The sequence below is a fragment of the Gorilla gorilla genome, chromosome 9 (assembly GCF_029281585.2).
Source record: "Gorilla gorilla gorilla isolate KB3781 chromosome 9, NHGRI_mGorGor1-v2.1_pri, whole genome shotgun sequence".
Taxonomy (NCBI): domain Eukaryota; kingdom Metazoa; phylum Chordata; class Mammalia; order Primates; family Hominidae; genus Gorilla; species Gorilla gorilla.
The window spans coordinates 17,185,184-17,205,201 of NC_073233.2; the positions used below are offsets into that span (position 1 = coordinate 17,185,184).

Consider the following 20,018-nt stretch of genomic DNA (forward strand, 5'->3'; position numbering starts at 1 on the left):
TAGCAATGTTCCTCCAAATTCATAAGACTTGTGATCTTTGATCATAAAAATCGTTTATATTGGTTAGTTTCAGTAACTCAAAGGAAATAAACACCTTAAATCTTGTGTCTCATCTTGAAGAGTCTAAAAATTCCTTCTGGAACCCAGGCTTGTACAGCAGAAAAACAAAAATTGGGAAGTCCTTAAGTCAAACTAAGGTGGGTCTCCTATACCTCAAAAACAAAGCTGACAATTCTCCCAGACTATGGACGCCATTTACAGCCACACATCACTACATCAAGTATCACAATGTTTATTGATAGATACAAGTATATAAAATCAGGGCATGAACATGACTTGATAAATTAAGTAGACTTAATTTCAATACTATAATAGGAGGGACCAATTCAAATTCTCACCATTTGTTTCACACCCACAAAAACCACTTCAAGGGCATTAACGATCTCTCAAAACTGATCAGTTTTGTGCAAGTAAACCATGTTTCTTTTAAAAAGACTTGTGCACTTGCCCAGGCTCAAGGATATTAAAATCTAGCACATAAAGCCCATTACTAGAGGTAGAAATACAGGCAATATACTATTACGGCAACAACCATCAATTACAGTTAAGAATTTTTCTGTAACAACCAAATGGATAATCAAATATTGCAACAACTCAAGTATTACTGAGCAAAGTGCATTTCTACAGTATTCAGTGTTGCTATTCAGTTTTCTAACTTAAAACAGCCTATGATAACTGGCAGCAAAGAAGGTCCTTGCAATAGACTGCCTCTGCTTGAGAACTTATGATGTAATTATTGCATGCTGCTAATATACTATCTAAACATTAAAGATACTCCTAAAATATTTGATGGTAGACTATGATTAAGACATTACACTACAAAAAAACCTTATGCAGAAGGAAATCCTAACTGACGTGCTTCTGCTTTAAATATTGTGAAAACATTACAGCGGAATGAATTTTCGCAGTGGTTAGGTCAAATGCAGTTACATCATAGCAACAGTATGTTTTGCACAATTTAAGGCTTTGGCTGGTTCTTTAGTCAGCTTCTTCCTCTGATTCTTCTTCTTCAGCAGTTTCTAACCAGGTTAGCCACTGATTCACCTATAAATTAAGATTTGTAAATTAAAATAGTTCATGATATAAACAGAAATCCATCCAAAAAGTTTTAGGTGGTACTACACAGTTTTAGAATATAAAACAAGGACATCCCTACCAACAATTTGTATATTAAGTTAACGAACAGTGGTATATTATCCAGATTTGGGACAACACAGAGCTAAAGATTTAATCCTGCAAGGATGATCCTCGTGAATCTTGTTTATCATCAGCAATAAAAAGGTAGTAAGATGCTGCAGGACCAATGTTTCTCAAGCCTGGGCCCCCTGGAAAACTAGTAGCATGAGAAAGAATCACCTGGATTTTGTACCACAGACCTACTAAACCAGAATCTCTAGGAATAGGCCTGGAACCTGCTTTTTAAACTGCTCTTCAGGTGATTAATGCGTTCACTGTGATTTGAGAATGCCCTGATGTTCTTCCCCTAGGGCTACAACTTCATTCAATAAGAAAAAATCAAATTGTGAGAAATCAGAAACATCTCCTCTTTTTAAAAAAATATATAGTATTTAAACTTTTTTTTTTTTTGAGACACAGTCTCACTCTGTTGCCCAGACTAGAGTGCAGTGGTGTGATCTCAGCTCACTGCAACCTCTGCCTCCTGGGCTCAAGACATGACCTCCCGAGTAGCTGGGACCAGGACCACAGAACATGTCACCACGTCTGGCTAATTTTTTGTATTTTTTAGAGACAGGGTTTCACTATGCTGCCCAGGCTGGTCTTGAACTCCTGAGCTCAAGTGATCCTCCCACCTCAGCCTCTTAAAGTGCTAGGATTACAGGCATGAGCCACGTGCCCAGCTACAATTTCCTCTTTACTGATGTTTTTAAAAAAGCTTAAATCGAAACTTGTACAGTCACTCCCATGTATATAAGTAGCTATACTCCTTGAAAAGTTAGCTACCTCTAACATCTTATACACCACTACAATTGATTCATTGTGTAGCTTTACTTAATCATAGCTTTAAATAGTGCAGAATGAAATGTACAGGTGAAGACAAACTACTAACTAGGACTACCTTGCCTGTATTTCAGTTGAAAAAGGCTCTTAACTTGAAGTTAATACCAAGCAAATTGAAATAAGCAGACCAAATTTTTTAACAAAAGACTTACCTGGAACAAAGCCTTGCCTTTTCCCGGAAACTCTTGGGTTATATCTTCTTTCCAAGCCAAGAAAGCTTCTTCTTCAATAATTTCCATGTCATAGAAGTGCACAAAAAAGCGAAGTAACATGCCTTTAAAGAAAAAAAAAAGGAAGAAAAAAGTAATAAGCCCATTATTTAGTGTTCTGTTTAAGAACTTCCTCATGCCATTCTTCTGATACAAGTCCTCTCACCTTTTGGGAAGTTGCTGTTATAGCAGTGCACCTGAAGAGCATACAGGGCACTGACTTGTAGATCAACGTGATCATGAAGAAATTTCTGCATTACTGGCTTGAAAGAAAGTAGTAGTTGTTTTTCCTGCTCTAACTGTTCTTTGGAAGGAGCAGAGGATGAATCTGTTTCATCGCTGGGGGGGTTTACTTCACTAGAAATGTACTGTAAGAAGCTGGACAGAAAGAGGTCTTGTTAGAACCCAACAGTGAGTTTTCTTGCTCAAGAGACAACTCTTAGTCTCCTGCTTCTTTTCTAGTACATGAAACATTACCATATGCAGAAAACCATTCGTCTTACCTAGTCATTAAGATGTTCACAAATCCTTTATCTACATGAAGTTTGGGAGAGATGTTATCTTTAATCCATTTATATATGGTTTGAGGGGATGGATCCAACTTTATTTGCTTCAACAGTTCCTTCTCCAATTTGAGGAGTGGGAATAAGAAACTCAGTCCCTTTCCTTCCAAAATCTCCAACATGCGGTCCTTATTCTGATCAATTTCTGAAGAGACAAAGCCACCTGCATCATCTAATAGTTCATTTTACCAAGTTGTCCTGTCCAGAGAGCAGAGCTTCACAAATGATGTCCCCAAGTATGTAAGATCCATGTAGCAGAATAGAGAACCAACCCAGCAAATGAAAAAAACTCAACATACAGATCAAATGAAAGTAGTTAAATTATAAATCTCTTTTTATAGGTGAGATCTGTGGTAATGTTTATCATTATCTGAGCAGGACAATCAGACTGTCTGACCTACATAAATCCACTCAAGGTACCTGAAATCTCTAGATATAATATTAAAAAAACAAAACAAACAAGTCAGCATTCTCTTACCTGGGAGCATTTTCTGCATATTGACCTTGCTTTGTTGAAAAAGTTCTGTTAACCATTCTCGATCTTGTAATTTAGCTAACTGCTGAAGACAAAGTAGGAAGAGAGGAAAATGGGTGCCACTTTCTAGTGGTTGAGCTAGTTCTGAAATGCTCACCAGCTCTGAAATGATGGCACGAGCTGCAAACTGTGCTAAATAGGATTTCACCAAAGGGATGTCAACCTCCAGTTTGGGACACTGGTCCAATACATTCAGGAAAGCCTTGAAAGAAATATACAACAGTTTATCAGTTTTCAAATCTGAGTGGTAAGAGTTCTTACCACACAATCAGTAAAGTGTCCTACCTGCATGAAGTTGTCACTTGTGGCTATCCCTTCCTGTTTGAGTAAACTGATCAAAGAACTTGCTTTTTCTTTATCTTCATCGCTTCTATCTAGTGACAGGATGATTACTTTGCTTAACATCTCAGGAAGAAAGTGTTTAGGAGCCCTCATTTCTCTTACGCCATTGACAGCCTCATTTGCATTTCCACTATTTAGATATTCAGTCACAACAGTTTCCTGTGAAGAACACAAGTATCTTTAATGTATTCTCTATCTCAAATACAGGCTAATTACACTAAAATGGGATATTTGAAACTTACAGTTAGTTTAAGGAGTTCTTCCTTTGATGGTGGTGGCTTTTTGCTGGTCTTGGCAGGCTTTTCCTGGATAAGTGGTGGATTAGTTTTGAGACCAAGCTGAGGTGTCTGAAAAACAAGCAATGACAGACATTTTTTAAAAAGAGGACTATGAAGTTAGGGGGAAGAACACACTAAATTTAGAAAAAAGTCTTCAGATATCTTTAGAAAATGCTGTCCTACTATGGTCTGTACCTGTCCCAGAGGTGGTGTTTGAGTGCGTGGTGGTTGTGCACTAGGAGGAATCATAGTTATCTGGGGCTGAAGCTTTGGCACTTGATTTTTATTCATTAGGAACGACTGAGCAGGCCTCAGGCTAATCTGGAATTGAAAACAAAATATATCTAAATTAACAACATGCAGTTGGCGAACATATTAAATACAACATTCTAAAATCCTATACAGTGACAGAATCTAGGGAAACATTAAGCTTTTTGAAAAACTAAAGAAGGTACTCCACATTAACAGGTTTAATTTTTGGCAAAAAATTTAAAGATCTGATGCATACAGTAGTAAGACACTATTATAAATCTTACATTTATGAGAATTCTCTTAGAATTAGCATGACTAAAATATTCAAATAAAAAACTGCAAATTTAACTACAGTTTAGAAAATGCCTTGTTTTATTCTTAGTTAAATCACCCTTCTTACAAAGAAAGAAACCACAATATTTTGACAACCAGTTTTCTTGCTCTAACAGACTTTAGGAGACTTGCCCTCATATCTCATAATCTTCGCTCACAGGACGCTGGACATTCAAAGAAAGAAAAAGAAGTATAGAAAAGAGAGAAAAACGTCAAGAACTCCAGCATAAAGTCCTCTTAATAACGCATCTTTTTATAATCATCGGGCAATAAATTTCTGAACGGACAAACTATGGTATATAAGTAACATAGGCAAATGTACCTCATCTGCATTAAGCTGTCCTTTCTTAGAAAACCGAGGTGGCATATCCTTCGACTGTCCTTGCAGCTGGGATAAGAGTCCCTGACTCTGGTTATGGTAGAGCTGGCTTAGCCCCTATTTCAGAAAAGGAGAAAGAAAGTCTAGATAAAAAGGGGTCCATAAATTATGGTAATCAAGTACCAAAGGGATGAGCCAAGCCATAAAGTTAGTTTAACTGAATTTGCCCAGAGAAAGTAAAAGATGAAACAGGGAAGAATAAAAATCTAACCTAACTGTCAAATAAAGTGATGTGATTTTACTAATACTTTACTAATCTTAAGGATAAACATTTCAGTTTGAAATAAATGTTGCAGATAAGGTTTAGAAAACATGCACACTCCTAAAATAGTTTCATGTTTTAATAGCAAATGAAATCACATATATTGCAGAATTTAACATTTGTTGCCTAAACACTCAAATATTACTTACCTGGCTTTTCATAAACTTGCCTCCCATCTCTCCAAACTGCGATTGTGTGGGAGGCATGATGTGTCCCCCATGGCCATTGAAGAGTTGATTTGAACGATGACGTCCCATGGTGGGTGAAAATCTATCCTGGATAACTCCTGGACCAGTACCAATTCCGCTACCTTAAAATACATATACGGACAACTCTCAAAACTAAAGTTAACTGATTTTTTAGCTTAATGAAACCATTGTTTTTTCAAAATTACCTGGCATTTGTCCAAACATATCAGCAAGTCCTCCAAGTGGGTCCCTATCCATTTTCATCCTGGGTGGCATGAACGGTCCCTCCAGAAAGAAGTCACTTCTCATCCCTTGAGCCATAGGAGCAGGAATAAACACCCCTAGATCCTTTAGAAATGAAGTGAATAAGCACTTTTTGTCTCTGGACACTATTTCACTTAAAACTAAAATTCTTGCAACTAGCGGGGCAAACCTAGAATATTAAACCATAATTTATGTTATTTCTGTAAATAACTTCTTCCAAAAATGGCAGACAAGGCTGGGCATGATGGCTCACATCTGTAATCCCCCGACTTTGGGAGGCCCAAGCCTTGGTTTGCATGAGGTCAGGAGTTCAAGACAAGCCTGGCCAACATGGTGGAACCCTGTCTCTACTAAAAATACAAAAAATTAGCGGGGTGTGGTGGCGCACGCCTATAGTCCCAGCTACTGGGGAGGCTGAAGCAGGAGAATCACTTGAACCTGGGAGGCAGAGGCTGCAGTGAATCGAGAATGCGCCACTGCACTCCAGCCTGGGTGACACTGCGAAACTCCGTCTCAAAAAATAAAAAAATAAAAGTGGAAGACGAGACACTAAAAACATTAAGCTCCACCACTAAGATGAGACAGACCCCTCAAGTGTTTGGGGTGGGTGAGGAGGAAACCCATTCTACTCTACACACACAAAGTCTATGTGACAAACAAAACAAAACCCAATCTTACTTTTACTGCATCTTGACGGATTTGATTGATCGTCTTTGGTCCATTGTCAAGAAAAGCCTTGCGAGGAACCCAATGGTGTTCTCGCAACTCTACGGTATCCTTTAATTGAAAAATAATTTTATTTTAATATTCCTAAACCAAAAACTCAGCTTACCAACAAATTTAAAGAAACCAATATTACCTGCAGCAGGAAACGAATCCTTGCTGGCAATTCCTTACTTAACATCAAGGAGCACATTCGGGCAAAGTACTGATCCATTAAGGACTGATAAGAGAAGAATATATTCATTGGAAGAGCTAAAGCAAATGTGTTCAATTTACAGCTTTAAGACTTCTAAAATTATAACCCAGTTAATGGCTAAATATGGCAATCCCTTATGATGTCACAAAAACCAATAGCTTGATTTAAAGACAAACTACTTGTACTACTTTCATCAGCTACACACATACCTTGGCTCGTTCATGGTCTAATCTAGGTCCCACTGTCCTCATTATCTGACAGAGGCACTCCAAATCCTCTCCCATATCTTTGAGTTGGACTCTCTTCTTCTTTTCCAAAAGCTACAAGAATAAAAGGCCATGGTGACAAAGTTTTAGTTACTCTGGTTTAGGCGTAGTACTTTCTTTCCCTTTATGTTTGCACTAACTCATTCACAGTTCCTACAGAATCTAGTATAGGGCTTTCTACCAGTCTGGTTGATCAGTTCTAACCCTACTTTGTCAAACACACCACGTATTTCAAATTATTCTGTTTAGTAAATTTTGTTGCCCATCTGTATTTAACTAGTCAAACTCCCTCTTAGATGAATAATTGACTCATTTCCTCCAAATGACTGACTACATTCGCCTAACTTCCCTGTCACACTTACTGTTTTGATGCACTTATGAAGGATAGATTCGTGAATAAGATCAAGCTTGCCAAGCTCTCCAATGAATTTGATGTTTCCCAACATCTTGATCTTAGCAATGGCTCTCTGTTCCTCCTCCTCGGGGAGGAGGGGATTTTCACGCTTATCATAGACTGAAAAACATACCAATGAAGTAAGCCAACATTCAGAATTAAGCTGAATATATACAGTAGTACTTATTATCAGCTGTAAGTCTTACCATCAACATTTCTAGTTCGGTTTTCAAATTCATCTTGTAATTTGGAAATTAGGAGGCGTCTGAATGTCTGGAAAAGAAGACACTGTCATGCTTTATTAAGGAAATTTTTCAAGTCAACTTTAAAACAAGCAAACAAAAACTACCACTTACGGTGCTTTGCTTCTGTCCTGGTTGACCCTCTGCTGCTGGGCCATCAAAGTTTGGTGCATCTTCTGCCAATCGCAGACATAGCTGAGCATACAGTGAGCTATACTTTGGCTCTTCTAGGGCTTTGTCCACAATCTACAGAAAATGTCATTGCTTTAACTAAATATGAAAACTTCTCCAAGAACCCTTCCTTTAGGAAAAATACAACCACCTAAATGTTAGCTATTACAGTCTACCAAAAACGTCCAGTTATACAGATTTCATCTAGTCACATCCATCTCCTGGGAGTCAGAAAATGCCATGGATATCAAACTTTCAAGTCTACATAAACTGTCATACAATGCATTTCCAAGACCTAAATATGGTATTTTCCACAAAAGAAAAAGAACAGCTTGCTAAGCACTCCCATTTACCTCTTCAACCATACCATGAACTTAACAGTTACTTCTTCAATCTAATGCTACTAAAGTCAGTGGTTCTTTTTAATCACCATCAGTATTCAAAAATACATACCTATCTAACTCACACCTAAGGGTTTTAAGTAGTAATCCAAGTGTAAAAAAACACAACTTGAGTTTGTTAAACAGTTCCCTCTCCCTTTTGAGTTAAGCCAATATTTAAAACTTACCAGCAGTATGACCCCTTTAAGGATGAGTTTAGACTCTACACCCACATTGAGGAGCTCAAGGCATAGCTTGTCAAACTTTTCAGGAGTAAGCTTATTTAGTATGCTGGAGAAAAAGGAATTACATTTTAAGTGTTAGCTAATACACAGAATTTGAATTGAAAAACTGCTTTTAAATTATACTGATTTTTCTTCTAACTTGCTCCCTTTAAAAAATCAAGACATGTTTTCTTACTCATCTAAAACCAAAGGGATGCTGAAATAAACCTGTTATTTTAATTACAATGATTTGAATTGGACTGGGGGGTTCCCAGCTGTTTGACAAGAATCCTTTCTCACTTTCTCAAGGTTAGAGTGCAAAGATCTCATTATCAAGGCTAGACCATGAACTAAGACCATTATATTCCCTGCCTCACTGGCTTAAATAACATAGCACTTCCCTTAGTCAAGGGAAATGCTAGCACGACAGGATTATGGATTGCAATCCAATGGCTGAAAGCAACGGTAAGCCCCAAAATATGACGTGCTGTTCTTCAGTTCAAGATACATTTTTTTTTTTTTGAGACACAGTCTTGCTCTGCACCCAGGCTGGAGTGCAGTGGCGTGATCTTGGCTCACTGCAACCTCCACCTGTGGGGTATTCAAGTGATTCTCCTGCCTCAGCCTCTCTAGTAGCTGGGACTACAGGCGCCTGCCACTACGCCCGGCTAGTTTTTTATTTTTAGTAGAGATGGGGTTTCAACATGTTGGCCAGGCTGGTCTCGAACTCCTGACCTCAAGTGATCTGCCCACCTCGGCCTCCCAAAGTGCTGGGATTACAGGCATGAGCCACAGTGCCTGGCCAGTTCAAGATATTTTTTAAAATTGCTACCATGAGGATCCATTAAAACATACATACTCTGGGCATGAACCTTGCCTTCTTAGTAGTACAGCACACACACCAAACACAGCTAATCCATACTTCCCATCTTTTAGTAAAACAGACCTTGAAACTTACCCTCTTACTTTCCTGAAGATTGCATCATGTCGTTCTTTTTCGTTTGCGGAGTTGTTTGCTGCGGAGTTGTCATCTCGTCTAGTGCTTCGTGCAGGAATCCATTTCTGAGCGTTTTGCCCTGGGGTTTTCCCCAGGAACTCGCTGATTAATAAAAATCAGCAAAAACACTTATTGTCACACACCAAATGTTAAACATCATAAATTCTCTTACATAGAAAAAAGTAATTTAGGCTTTCTCGACTTCCCCTCCAAGAAAGCCAACTCTGGAGATTAGTGGTTCTGGAACAGTAGCGTCGATCAGAATCACCTGAAGGGCTTGTTAAAACAGATTGCTGGGCCCACCCAGTTTCTGCTTTCACTGGTTTGGGGTGGGGCCTAAGAATTTGCATGTCTAGTAAATATTCCCAGTATCAACACTGTGGAACCACATTTTGAAAATTAACATTTTTTTTAAGAGATGGGGTCTTGCTGTCTTGCCCAGGCTGATCTCAAACTCCTGGGTTCAAGCGACCCTCCCACCTTTGCCTCCCAAAGTTGTTGTTGGGATTACAGGTGTGAGCCACTGTACCGGCTGCCAATTAACACTTTCTAATGTTTTATTGACCATGTTGAGTGCGTACTACTTTACTAATAACAATCAGTAGGAATAATAGCTACTGATTTCAGAAAAAACATTAGTTAAAATAACCCAAAGAATAACGAAAAAAATAACAGTTTGAGAGTCTCAACTCACTTAGAAAATCTGGCTAAGGAATAATCAGGAGCTGATATTCTGTATTTAGGATACCCAACAGAAACCACGCCCCTTAAGATTAGGAGTCTTGATGGCTATTGCCTTAATTATACCGTCACATGGGAAAGACTTTTAATCTGTTAAATAAAGCTCACTGTTTTTTTTACATGTTTACCACACCTGTTGCCAGCAGTCTTGGGATAGTGCTGAGGTGCACCCCTACTTCCTCCTCCGCCCGAAGAAGCACTATTTAAAAGAAAAAAATTGTTTACTGTATCCCAACTATGTCTCACTCAAAAAGAATAAAGCATCTATTTTGTGTTTTGCTTTGCTTGTAGAGATGGGGGTCTCGCTATTTTGCCCAGACTGGAGCCAGGCCTGTATTTTAGTGCTTGTATATTATGCTACAAATAAAGACTGAACTCGGACCCAAAGGAAAGGCAAATAATCGATTTTATTTATTCTTCAGATGGCAGTTCTTAGAAGGCTGTCAATGAAAACTTAAGAACTTTTCAAATGAAAATTGCAGCCCATTAAGTCGGACTTATTTGCTGTGGTAACTACTTTTTGAGACTGGCCTTTTCAAAAGGATTCCCCAAAATAAATCTACAAGTACCTGAAACGAGAAGCACCCCCTTCTGCAATCGCACTCTCCACTTTGGCGGCTTGACAACGAAGAATCTTCAAAAGAATAATATTAATAGATGGGGTGGGGAGGGGAGGGGACAGGAGAAATGAAATACCTGGAACGAGAAAGAGCACCAAAATTAGACACTGCTAACATACAGATCTATAAGCCTTCATTCAATTACAACGTATTTCAGATCCTGGCACTGTCACTGCATTGCAGATCTGTAAGACTAACCTAAAATGTACTCAAAACACTGACAATTACATTTTGTTTAGCCACCTGGAAATTCCCCGATGTTCAAGGATGCAAAGAGACTTCGTAGAACACAAGAGCATTTTAAACGTCTCAGAACGAATCTTTTGAAAAAGCCACATTCTACTATCTTTAAAACTGAGCACTGAGATCAATAGAAAAGCCTAACTACAGACACGAGCAACATCACGTGGAAAATGTCTGCCCTAGGAATTTTTACTGCCTTGACGAGGCCAGCGACTAGATGAGGTCTCTCCGAAAGCTCTTTAGCAGTTTTCCCCTGTCCACCCTTTCGCCTCCTCCCCGTGGAGAGCTCGTGGAAAGACGCGCGAGAGGGGACCGGGTGTACCGGACTAGCACTTGCAGGCGGAAGACCAGGGCCACAACATGGCAGCAGGAACCTCCGCCCCGTTTTTCCCTTCCTGGGAACAAAAGAGCGGAGCATTCCTCCCACCCAGGCGCAAGTTAGGGAAGTGCTTCCGACAACCTCCCCGCGAGGCCGCGGGTCGCTCGGCGGGGAGGAGCAGCGGAGGCCGCCCCCGCCAGCCCGGCGCCCAGCTCTTTGTTCTCCAGGCAGGAAGGCGGCCTCCTGCCCACCCGCCGCCTCCAAGCGGGCCCCCTCCTGCACCATAAATCCCCCCGGGACTGACAACCGCCTCGCCACGGCCTCCTCTGCTGACAAAAGGGGCAGAAATCATCACTCTCTCTTTCCTCCCCGACGAAGCGCAGCCCCTGCCGACTGCAGGCCCTACACACCTCCCCGCCGGGAGGCCAGGCTCCGGGACACCTGCGGTTCCCTGGTCCCGCGCCAACGGTCTGGCCCTCCCTGCCAGCCCGCGTGCCTCCCGCCACGGCGCTAGCGGTCCGAGCCACGCTCCCTCGCCGTCCGAGCACACCCGTGCCTCGGTCCGCCACGGCCTCGTCCCTGCAGGCGTCGGCCATCCGGACATGACCGCACGGCGGTCTGGCCAACACTGACGTTTTCCTTCTACCCCGTCAGCAACAGGAAGAGAGAACAAAGGCCAAGACTTTCCAGGTGTCTGAAGCGCAGAGGAAATACTAAAAAAGGGTCGCCCCACCCGGCTCCGCCTGCGGCCGCCATTTTGTACCACTCGAGAAGAAGCGGCCAGGGACGGCGGCCATTTTAGAGCGCTCCACTCGGCGGCGGCAGCGGCTCCACTCACCTTCACCGAGAACTCAGCAGCTGCCACCGCAGCTGCCTCCTCAGGATCCGGTCGTCGGGGATAGGGAAGGGAGGGGAAAGGGGAACGGAAAACAAAAAAAAAGGGGGAGGGAAGGGGGAGGAAGAAGTCGGGGACGGCCTGAAACTCAGCTCAGAGGAGTCGCTGCTGCAGCCGCCACTCGGTACCCGCTGCCACCTCCATAGAGCTCCAACTCACTGCTGGCGCTAAGGCGTGTCTGAAGCCGAACTTATCACTCTTGGGGCAGCTGAACCCACCAGAGCCTCCCCGAATGGCTCCTTCGCCGCCCAATCAGCGGCCCGGTTGCCGTCTGCCACCAATCCGCGCAGGGCAGCGAGGAGGAGCCACAGGGCTGAGCTCGGTTGCGGCGCAGCCCCGCCGCAGTGCGCAAAGCCATATTCGCGAAGTCTCTGAGGCTGAGCCAGTGGCGTAAGGGGCGCCGAGCGCTGTCGAGATGAGGGTTGCGTGCGTAAAGCCGGAGAGCCCTTTTGAGTCTGCGTTGGTGTGGCTGCTGCTTCTTGCTCCAGTCCCTTTGTTCACTGAGTCCATATGCCATGCTCTAGTTGTATCATCCCCTTTTCCCTCGACCTCGTTTTCTCACCGGGAATATGGGAAGAAAACGCACCCTTACCTCCCCCGAGCCCTGTGCGTGGCGAGTGAGCATTGCTTTTCTTGGCGCCCCTTGGAGCTGTGGCTGCCCTCGCGTGCCTGGCCTCTCCCGGGGCTGGGCCCGTCGGGTTGAGGCCTGGAGCCCCCGGGCGCAGCGCCGGGACACTACCCGGCTCCAGGTCCTCGGCTTCGGCAGCCTTAGGGAACCCAGAAAGTAGTGGGGAGGAGGCGAGACGTGCGCCCGGATGCCAAAGGGGAGCTTCATTCAGCTCCTTATTGGCCCACCCCCTGCAGAGTGAATGAGAAAGGGATGAAAGGAAGGGGTTGATTTTCTTCGAACCGCACAGAAGAAGCTGCTTTTCCCATAGGAATGTCCGGCTGGCGGTCACCGAGGAAAACACCCTGTGTGTCAGACTTCCGCGGGTGTCTGGAGGATTTCGAATTGCTAGCTCCTGTTTTTTTGTGTTTTTTGTTTGTTTGTTTGTTTTAAGTGCACGTTAAACATTGTCAGTTGTGTATTTTCATTTTATTTAAGGTTCACCATAAGAAATAGGATTAAGCTTTTCAAAGCCGGCAAGTTGAACTATTTATACTTACCAGGTAATGTATTGATGAGTACCTTATTCCATCGTTTGCGACATTGTACCTATACTAAAATGGAGTCATACTTCCATAAACTTAAACAACAAAAATGTCCCCATCTCCATTTTAACATGTAGTACTTTTACAGTGTATAGTCAAAGGCAAGAATGTGTGTGTTTTGACATGAATGACTTTTAAAGTGTTCAGTAAGAGGCAGGATTTTCAAAGACCCAAACTTAACCTTTGATGTGTCAAAACAGCTCTTGGTATTAGAGCACCTGGTCCTTAATACAATTTTCCGGAAAATTGCAGTTTTTCCTACGACATTTAAATGTAATAGAAGGCTGTGGTGTGGCTCTGAAGGTTTCTAACACAATTCCAACATCTGTAGATCTTTGCTATAGAATAGTCACCATTCCCTACTTTACTGTTACTACACTTATTGCTATTAAATCAATTTTACTTGAACTTTAAAACTTGGAAGAGATATTCTAAAAAAAAAAAACAACTATTTTGGGGTGGTGGTGGTGGTGCAAGTTTTGTTTTAAATACAAGAGGTTTCACTTTGTATTTTTTTGGACCCTTCTAGCTTCATGATAACACGAGAATAATGTTTCTTTATAATTTCTGTAGGGCTTTAAGGTTTGGAAAAATGCATTAGTATATGTGATATTTTTACATAACTGGTTTACATTCCATATATCTGATAATGAACGAATACATTAGTTTACTAGGAAGAGTAGTATTCAAAAACTATTGTCTAGACTTCAAAGAGAATATTCACCTAGCCGTAAAAGTCGGATGTTCTTATAATTAAGACACTTAAAATTCAGTAATTAAAAATTTAAAAAAGGTTTTACTTAATATTTTATTTAATCTTTGCTAATTGGGAACCCTTTTGGTATGGGCTTTGCAGATATGAGTTTATGTGAGAAATTGACCTGGAAGGGAGTAACCTAAGGTAGAAAAAGTAAAAATATTGATAAAACAATCTTTCAATTACCTTTCTCTCACTTAAACAGAAAGATTTGAAGTTAAAATCATACCTGCAAAGCCCATTGCAGAAGGGTTCACAATTAGCAAAGATTAAATAAAAACATTAAGTAAAACCTTTAGAAAAAAAAAAATTTTTTTGAGACAGAGTCTCACTTTGTCACTCAGGCTGGAGTGTAGTGGTGTGATCTCTGCACACTGCAGCCTCCACCTCCTGGGTTCAAGCAATTCTCGTGCCTCAGCCTCCTGAGTAGCTGGGATTGCAAGCATGTGCCACCACGCCCAGCTAATTTTTGTATTTCTACTTGAGATGGGGTTTCACCATGTTGCCCAGACTGGTCTCAAACTCCTGACCTCAAGTGATCCACCCGTCTGGGCCTCCCAAAATACTGGGATTACAGGTGTGAGCCACTGTGCCCAGTGTAAAAAATTTTTAATTATTGAATTTTAAGTGTCTTAATTATAAGAACATCTAGCTTTTAGGGCTAGATGAATATTCTCTTTGAAGTCTAGACAATAGTTTTTTTTCAAATTGAAATATATTTAAGTGAGGGAAATAAACATTGAAACTTTCTAAACGTTTCCATCACGTCATGGATATATGAAAATTCAGTAGCACTTTTGGAGGCCAAGCTGGGAGGATTCTTTGAGCCCAGGAGTTGGAGACCAATCTGGGCAACATAGGGAGACCCCCCTGTCTCTAAAATTAAAAATTAAAAGATCCAGATGTGGTGACATGCATCTGTAGTCCCAGCTACTTGGGAGGCTGACATGGGCGAATCCCTTAAGCCCAGGACTTTGAGGCTGCACTAAGCCATGGTCACGCCACTGCACTCCAGCCAGGGCAGTAGAGTGGGACCCTGTCTCAAAAAAAAAAAAAAAAATGCTAGGCATGGTGGCTGATGCCTGCAATCCCAGCTCTTTTGGAGACTGAAGCAGGGGAGTAGCTTGAGCTCAGGAGTTTGAGACTAGCCTGGGCAACGTGGTGAAAACCCGTCTCTACAAAAAATACAAAAATTAGCCTGTGTCCCACATGCCTGTAGTACCAGCTACTTGGGAGGCTGAGGCAGTAGGATGGCTTGAGCCCTGGAGGTCGAGGCTGAAGTGAGCCATGATCATGTCACTGCACTCCAGCCTGGGTAACAGAGCGAAATCCTATCTTAAACACACACACACACACACACACACACACACACACACACACACACACACACACAAAGTCATTGTCTGGAATTTAGCTTTTAGTTCATTGAAAATTGAATTTTAAATATACCCACTTAAGTCTGCTAGTTTTCCACTTCTATCTTATCAGTTTTCTATAAGTCCTGACTAACTTGTTAACTCATATATTTTTGCCTTATTTTAACTAATCATGTCAAATGCTGGTTACTATTCTAACACATACTATTTTGGAAGCATCTACCATCCTCTCTGTGCTTATGAATTCCCTAATCATATACCTTCAGCCCAGATCTCTCACTTTACATCCAGTTCTGAATTTCCAACAGCCTTTTGCTCAGAGATGCAAACTTGAAGCCATAGTTTGAGCCACAGTAGTTTTAAACACTTGAATTTGATATTCACACAAATTTTTGCATACAAATCCAGATTTCCATCTTTTCATGAAAAATCTTAAAATATGGCAATACTGGGCCTGAAATTCTCATAGGGCAACATTCAAGCATAACTAAGTAGAACTACCTTCTCTCGATGTTTTGATTTCTCCACAGTTGCATCTGACTTGATTCACTCATTTATGTTCCCATCTGGCCTCTATAGCCATTTTGCTTTTTTGAGTTGTTTGCTCAAATTCAACAGATTCCATATGTAAACTGGTCATCTTCCTATGAGGAAAAGTAGTTAGACCAGTTGAGGTCAAATGTCTTCTCTACCACTTACTGTGTAACTTTGGGCAAATAATTTAATTACTCTTACTCAGTTTCTAAATCTGTAAAATCGGAATGATAGTAGTATTTATATGGTTGTTGTAAAGATTAAATGAGATAATATATGTAAGGCACGTAGGTTAGACCCCGACTTAGAATTTAATGTTAGTTTCCATATTCTCAATAATATTGATTAACCAGCTGTTTCACAACTACTTTAATTTTGTTAAGGATTCTATTATTCTTCTATGCTAGAAACTTGACCATATTTTTTTTCCTTTTGCTCAGATTTAATATTCAATCACTTACTGAATCCTGGTGCTACTTCTCTCTAAATGTTTCTTGCATTCATCTTCCTCCCTACAACATCATTGCATGTATGCTAATCCAGCCCTTACTAAACTTTTCTCCTGGATTATTGCAAAATTCTAGTTGATCTTCTGTAGTCTTTCCCTACTAGTCTGTATATTCCTGTTAGTCTTTCTTAAAATACCTTTTTTCAGCCAGGCGCGGTGGCTCATGCCTGTAATCCCAGCACTTTGGGAGGCTGAGGCAGGCAGATTACAAGGTCAGGAGTTATAGACCACCCTGGCCAACATGGTGAAACCGTGTCTCTACTAAAAATACAAAAAATTGGCCAGACGTTGTGGTGCGCACCTGTAATCCTAGCTACTCGGGAGGCTGAGGCAGGAGAATCACTTGAACCCAGGAGGTGGAGGTTGCAGTGAGTTGAGATCATGCCATTGTACTCCAGCCTGGGCGACAGAGCAAGACTCCGTCTTGGAAAAAACAAAAAAAAACAAAAAAACTAAACTAAATTTTAACATATTATTACCCTGCTTAAGAATCTTAGTGCTTCACTATTTTCTACATGAGTTGATCTCAACCTTGGCTGCACATTAGAATCACCTGGAGAACTTTTATTAAATAGCTCAGTGTCCAGGCTGCATCTAAGACCAGATAAATCTGAATCTTTGGTAGTGAGATCTAGCCATCAGTAGCTTTTAAAGCTCTCTAGGTGATTCCAGTGTGCAGTCAAGGTTTCAGAGCCACTGTAGCAGGTCAGAGCATTATAGAAAATTACAACATTTATAGCTGAAGCAAATCCCAGGAAAAGGAAACTGGGTTTTAAAAAAGATAAGGGGAGTTTCTCCAAGTAGGGAAACAGGTATTAGAACCCAGGGATCCCAGTTTATATGCTTTTACCTGGCTTTCAAGCCCTTTATATTCTGTCCCTACCCTACCTTTTCTGTTGGCCTTATTTTTTGCCTCTCCCAAACACCCAGTCTTCTCTTATGCAGCCAGTTAGGCTGGTATTGCTGTCCCTAAAAATTCAGTTCTAATACTTCATTGCTTGCAATTTTGAGGGTACCCTCATTTATCCCCTCTACTGATTCATTCGTGAAGTACAAAATGAATATTATAAGTGCCCTACTCAAAACCTCAGTAGCTCTCCTCTAACAATAATATCTGAACTTCCTAGTTTGGCATAAAAGGACCTTTATCATCTGGCTTCAGACTACTTTCCTATTCCTAGGTGTATCACTCCTTCATTCCTACAGTTATCCCTAATCTGGTTCTGTGGTACTCAAATTTTGCTCCATTGTTAAGATATATTTTGGCGATAAAGCCATTAAAACTTCTGATGGATTGAATATGGAAAATGAGAGAAGAATCAAGAATGATTCATAGATTTTGGCCTTAAGCAACTGGCAGGTAGTAAACAATGGAGGAAAAACTATTCTGAATATATTAAATTTGAAATGCCTATTAGATATTCAAAGGGACATTTCAATAGGCAATTCAAAATAGATGATATGCATCTATAGCTTGCATGGGAGGAAGGGTGGATCAGAGATGGAGATATGACCAATACCAGTGCTCTGTATTACATGTGACTACAATTTGGAGGTCTTTGTTCACTTGGCAGAAAAAGAAAGAAAGTTATTGAGTTTATATGCATAATACCTGTTTCCAAGGATCTCACAATCTAGACAAAAGATAAATACACCAATTATATAAAAGGCAGGGAAGGGTGGAATCAGTGCTAAACCAAAGATACCATAAGCTTTCATAAAGGGAATAATAGGGAGATGAGGCTGTGGCCATTCTTCCTTAAGTGCCAGAATGATGATTTGGGACTTGACTACACAGACAAAGTTCTTGAACTGATCAGAACTCTGATCAGTTTTAGTGTAAAGCCGATCAGTTTTAACTGATCCATGTACTGTTTTAGAAAAACTATCCTTATAGTTTGTGTAGAATGGATTGAACTGGGGTGTGGTGGTTCACGCCTGTAATCCCAACACTTTGGGAGGACGAGGTGTGTGGATTTCTTCAGCCCAGGAGTTCAAGACCAGCCTCGATAATATGGTGGAACCCCGTTTCTATAAAAAAAATACAAAAATAAGTCAGGTGTGGTGGTGCACCTGTGGTCCCAGCCACTCAGAAGGCTGAGATGGGAGGATCGCTTGAGCCAAGGAGGAGGAAGTTGCAGTGAGCTGTGATTACGCCACTACACTACAGTCTGGGCAACAGAGTTACACCCTGTCTCAAAAAAAAAAAAGAAAAGAAAAAGAAAAGGAGGGCAAACTTGGAGATAGGGAGATCATTAGTTAGAAGGCTAAATAATTTATTATTTTTATGGGCTTATTTTTATCTCCCTTCCAAAATCATAAGGTTCTCGATATCAAGTACTTCTCTTGTATTACCAATAGAATTATTTACCTACACAAGAGCTGAGAAAATATTTGTGCATATTATCTTGCTGCCATTTTATTTATTTTTTCCCTAGAATTTCCAACTGCCTTTACCAATTCAGCTCAGTCTTTGCTGGGTTCTCCTACTCTGTTTGACCTATAAATATTGAAGTACCACCAAGGATTTATTCTGGGTCTTTTCTTCCCTCTGAATACTTTTCTCCGAGGTAATTCATCAATCCTGTGACTTTAAATCCCATTTATATGATAAAAATTTCCAAATTCATGTCTCTATCTCTTATCTACCTTTCCCCCCATGCAAGCTATAGATGTATATCATCTGTATTGAATTGCCTACTGAAATTTCCCCCTGAATATCTAATAGGCATTTCAAGTTTAACATGTTCAGAATAGTTTTTCTCCATTGTTCACCACTGTCAGTTACTAAGGTCAAAAACCTATGAATCGTTTTTGATTCTTCTGTCCCTTCTATATTCAATCCATCAGAAGTTCTGTTGGCTCTATCTCCAAAATATATCTTAAACTGGTCCACTTCTCTTCATCTACATTTCTATCACTTTAATCTAACCACCATTCTCCCTAGCCTGGATTACTGCAATAGCCTCCTAGAACTCGTCCCTCAACTTCATCTCTTGCTGTCCAATACATTCTCTACCCAGAACCAGTAATCTTTAAAAAATGTAAATTAGATAATGCCACTTCCATGCCTAAAACCCTCTAATCATGGATATATATAATATCCACAATAAAATCCAAACTCCTTAGCATGGCCTATATGACCTTACATGATCTGGCCCTTGACTATCACTCTGACTTCAACTCCTACTATGTTCCCTTTGATCTCTATTCAGTCACACTGGCCCCTTTCTACAAATATGTTAAGCTCATGCAAAGCTTTCTATTCCTCAAGTATGCAAGTATGGCTATTTCTTTTTTTAAGTTCCACTGCCCAAAAGCTCTTATCCCAATTTTTTACAGAATGGCTTTTTGTGTGTGTATAATTTAGATTTCAGCTTGAATGGCCACCTCTCTAGAAAAGCCTTCCCTGATCATCCCTTGTAATGTTGTTTCCTCTTCTAGATACTCTATTACATTTCCCCTCTTAGTTTTTTTTTGTTTTTGTCTTTTCCATAGTCCTTCTTACTATCTGAAATGATTTTTTGCATTCATTC

The 20,018-nt window shown here is 40.7% G+C and overlaps 1 protein-coding gene and 1 non-coding gene across 7 annotated transcripts; both read right to left on the reverse strand.

The window, feature by feature from the left end:
* Window positions 1-276: 276 nt before the first annotated feature.
* On the reverse strand, window positions 277-12,046 carry EIF4G2 (eukaryotic translation initiation factor 4 gamma 2). Of its 6 annotated transcripts, XM_004050708.5 has the most exons (23): window positions 11,689-11,849; window positions 11,611-11,630; window positions 10,588-10,714; window positions 10,152-10,217; window positions 9,239-9,379; window positions 8,245-8,347; window positions 7,620-7,751; window positions 7,470-7,536; window positions 7,232-7,383; window positions 6,813-6,923; window positions 6,544-6,627; window positions 6,363-6,461; window positions 5,627-5,768; window positions 5,382-5,542; window positions 4,914-5,027; window positions 4,202-4,327; window positions 3,971-4,075; window positions 3,672-3,887; window positions 3,330-3,588; window positions 2,792-2,996; window positions 2,455-2,666; window positions 2,232-2,353; window positions 277-1,104 (listed from the first exon to the last, which is right to left on the reverse strand). In XM_004050708.5, the coding sequence occupies exons 1-23, from the start codon at window positions 11,802-11,804 to the stop codon at window positions 1,039-1,041; spliced, it is 2,946 nt and encodes a 981-aa protein (XP_004050756.2). In that variant the 5' UTR covers window positions 11,805-11,849; the 3' UTR covers window positions 277-1,038. The 6 variants fall into 6 exon arrangements, with proteins under 6 accessions (XP_004050756.2, XP_055211427.1, XP_055211424.1 ...); XM_055355452.2 differs by lacking the exons at window positions 4,914-5,027; window positions 11,611-11,630; window positions 11,689-11,849 and adding an exon at window positions 12,039-12,046 and having other exon boundaries at window positions 7,470-7,551; XM_055355449.1 differs by lacking the exons at window positions 11,611-11,630; window positions 11,689-11,849 and having other exon boundaries at window positions 7,470-7,551.
* LOC115933501 (small nucleolar RNA SNORD97) lies at window positions 4,720-4,861 on the reverse strand. Its single transcript, XR_004069329.1, has one exon. It is a non-coding gene; the product is annotated as a small nucleolar RNA SNORD97 (small nucleolar RNA).
* Window positions 12,047-20,018: the final 7,972 nt, after the last annotated feature.

What these genes read in the sequence shown, in the direction of transcription:
- EIF4G2 (XM_004050708.5), bottom strand. Translation starts at nt 11,804, where the DNA reads ATGTCCGGATGGCCGACGCCTGCAGGGACGAGGCCGTGGCGGACCGAG. An exon ending in CCTGGCCTCCCGGCGGGGAG is followed by an intron (nt 10,715 to 11,610) that starts GTGTGTAGGGCC and finishes TTCTCGTTCCAG; the next exon opens with GTATTTCATTTCTCCTGTCC. An exon ending in AAGGCAAGGCTTTGTTCCAG is followed by an intron (nt 1,105 to 2,231) that starts GTAAGTCTTTTG and finishes CTTAATTTATAG; the next exon opens with GTGAATCAGTGGCTAACCTG.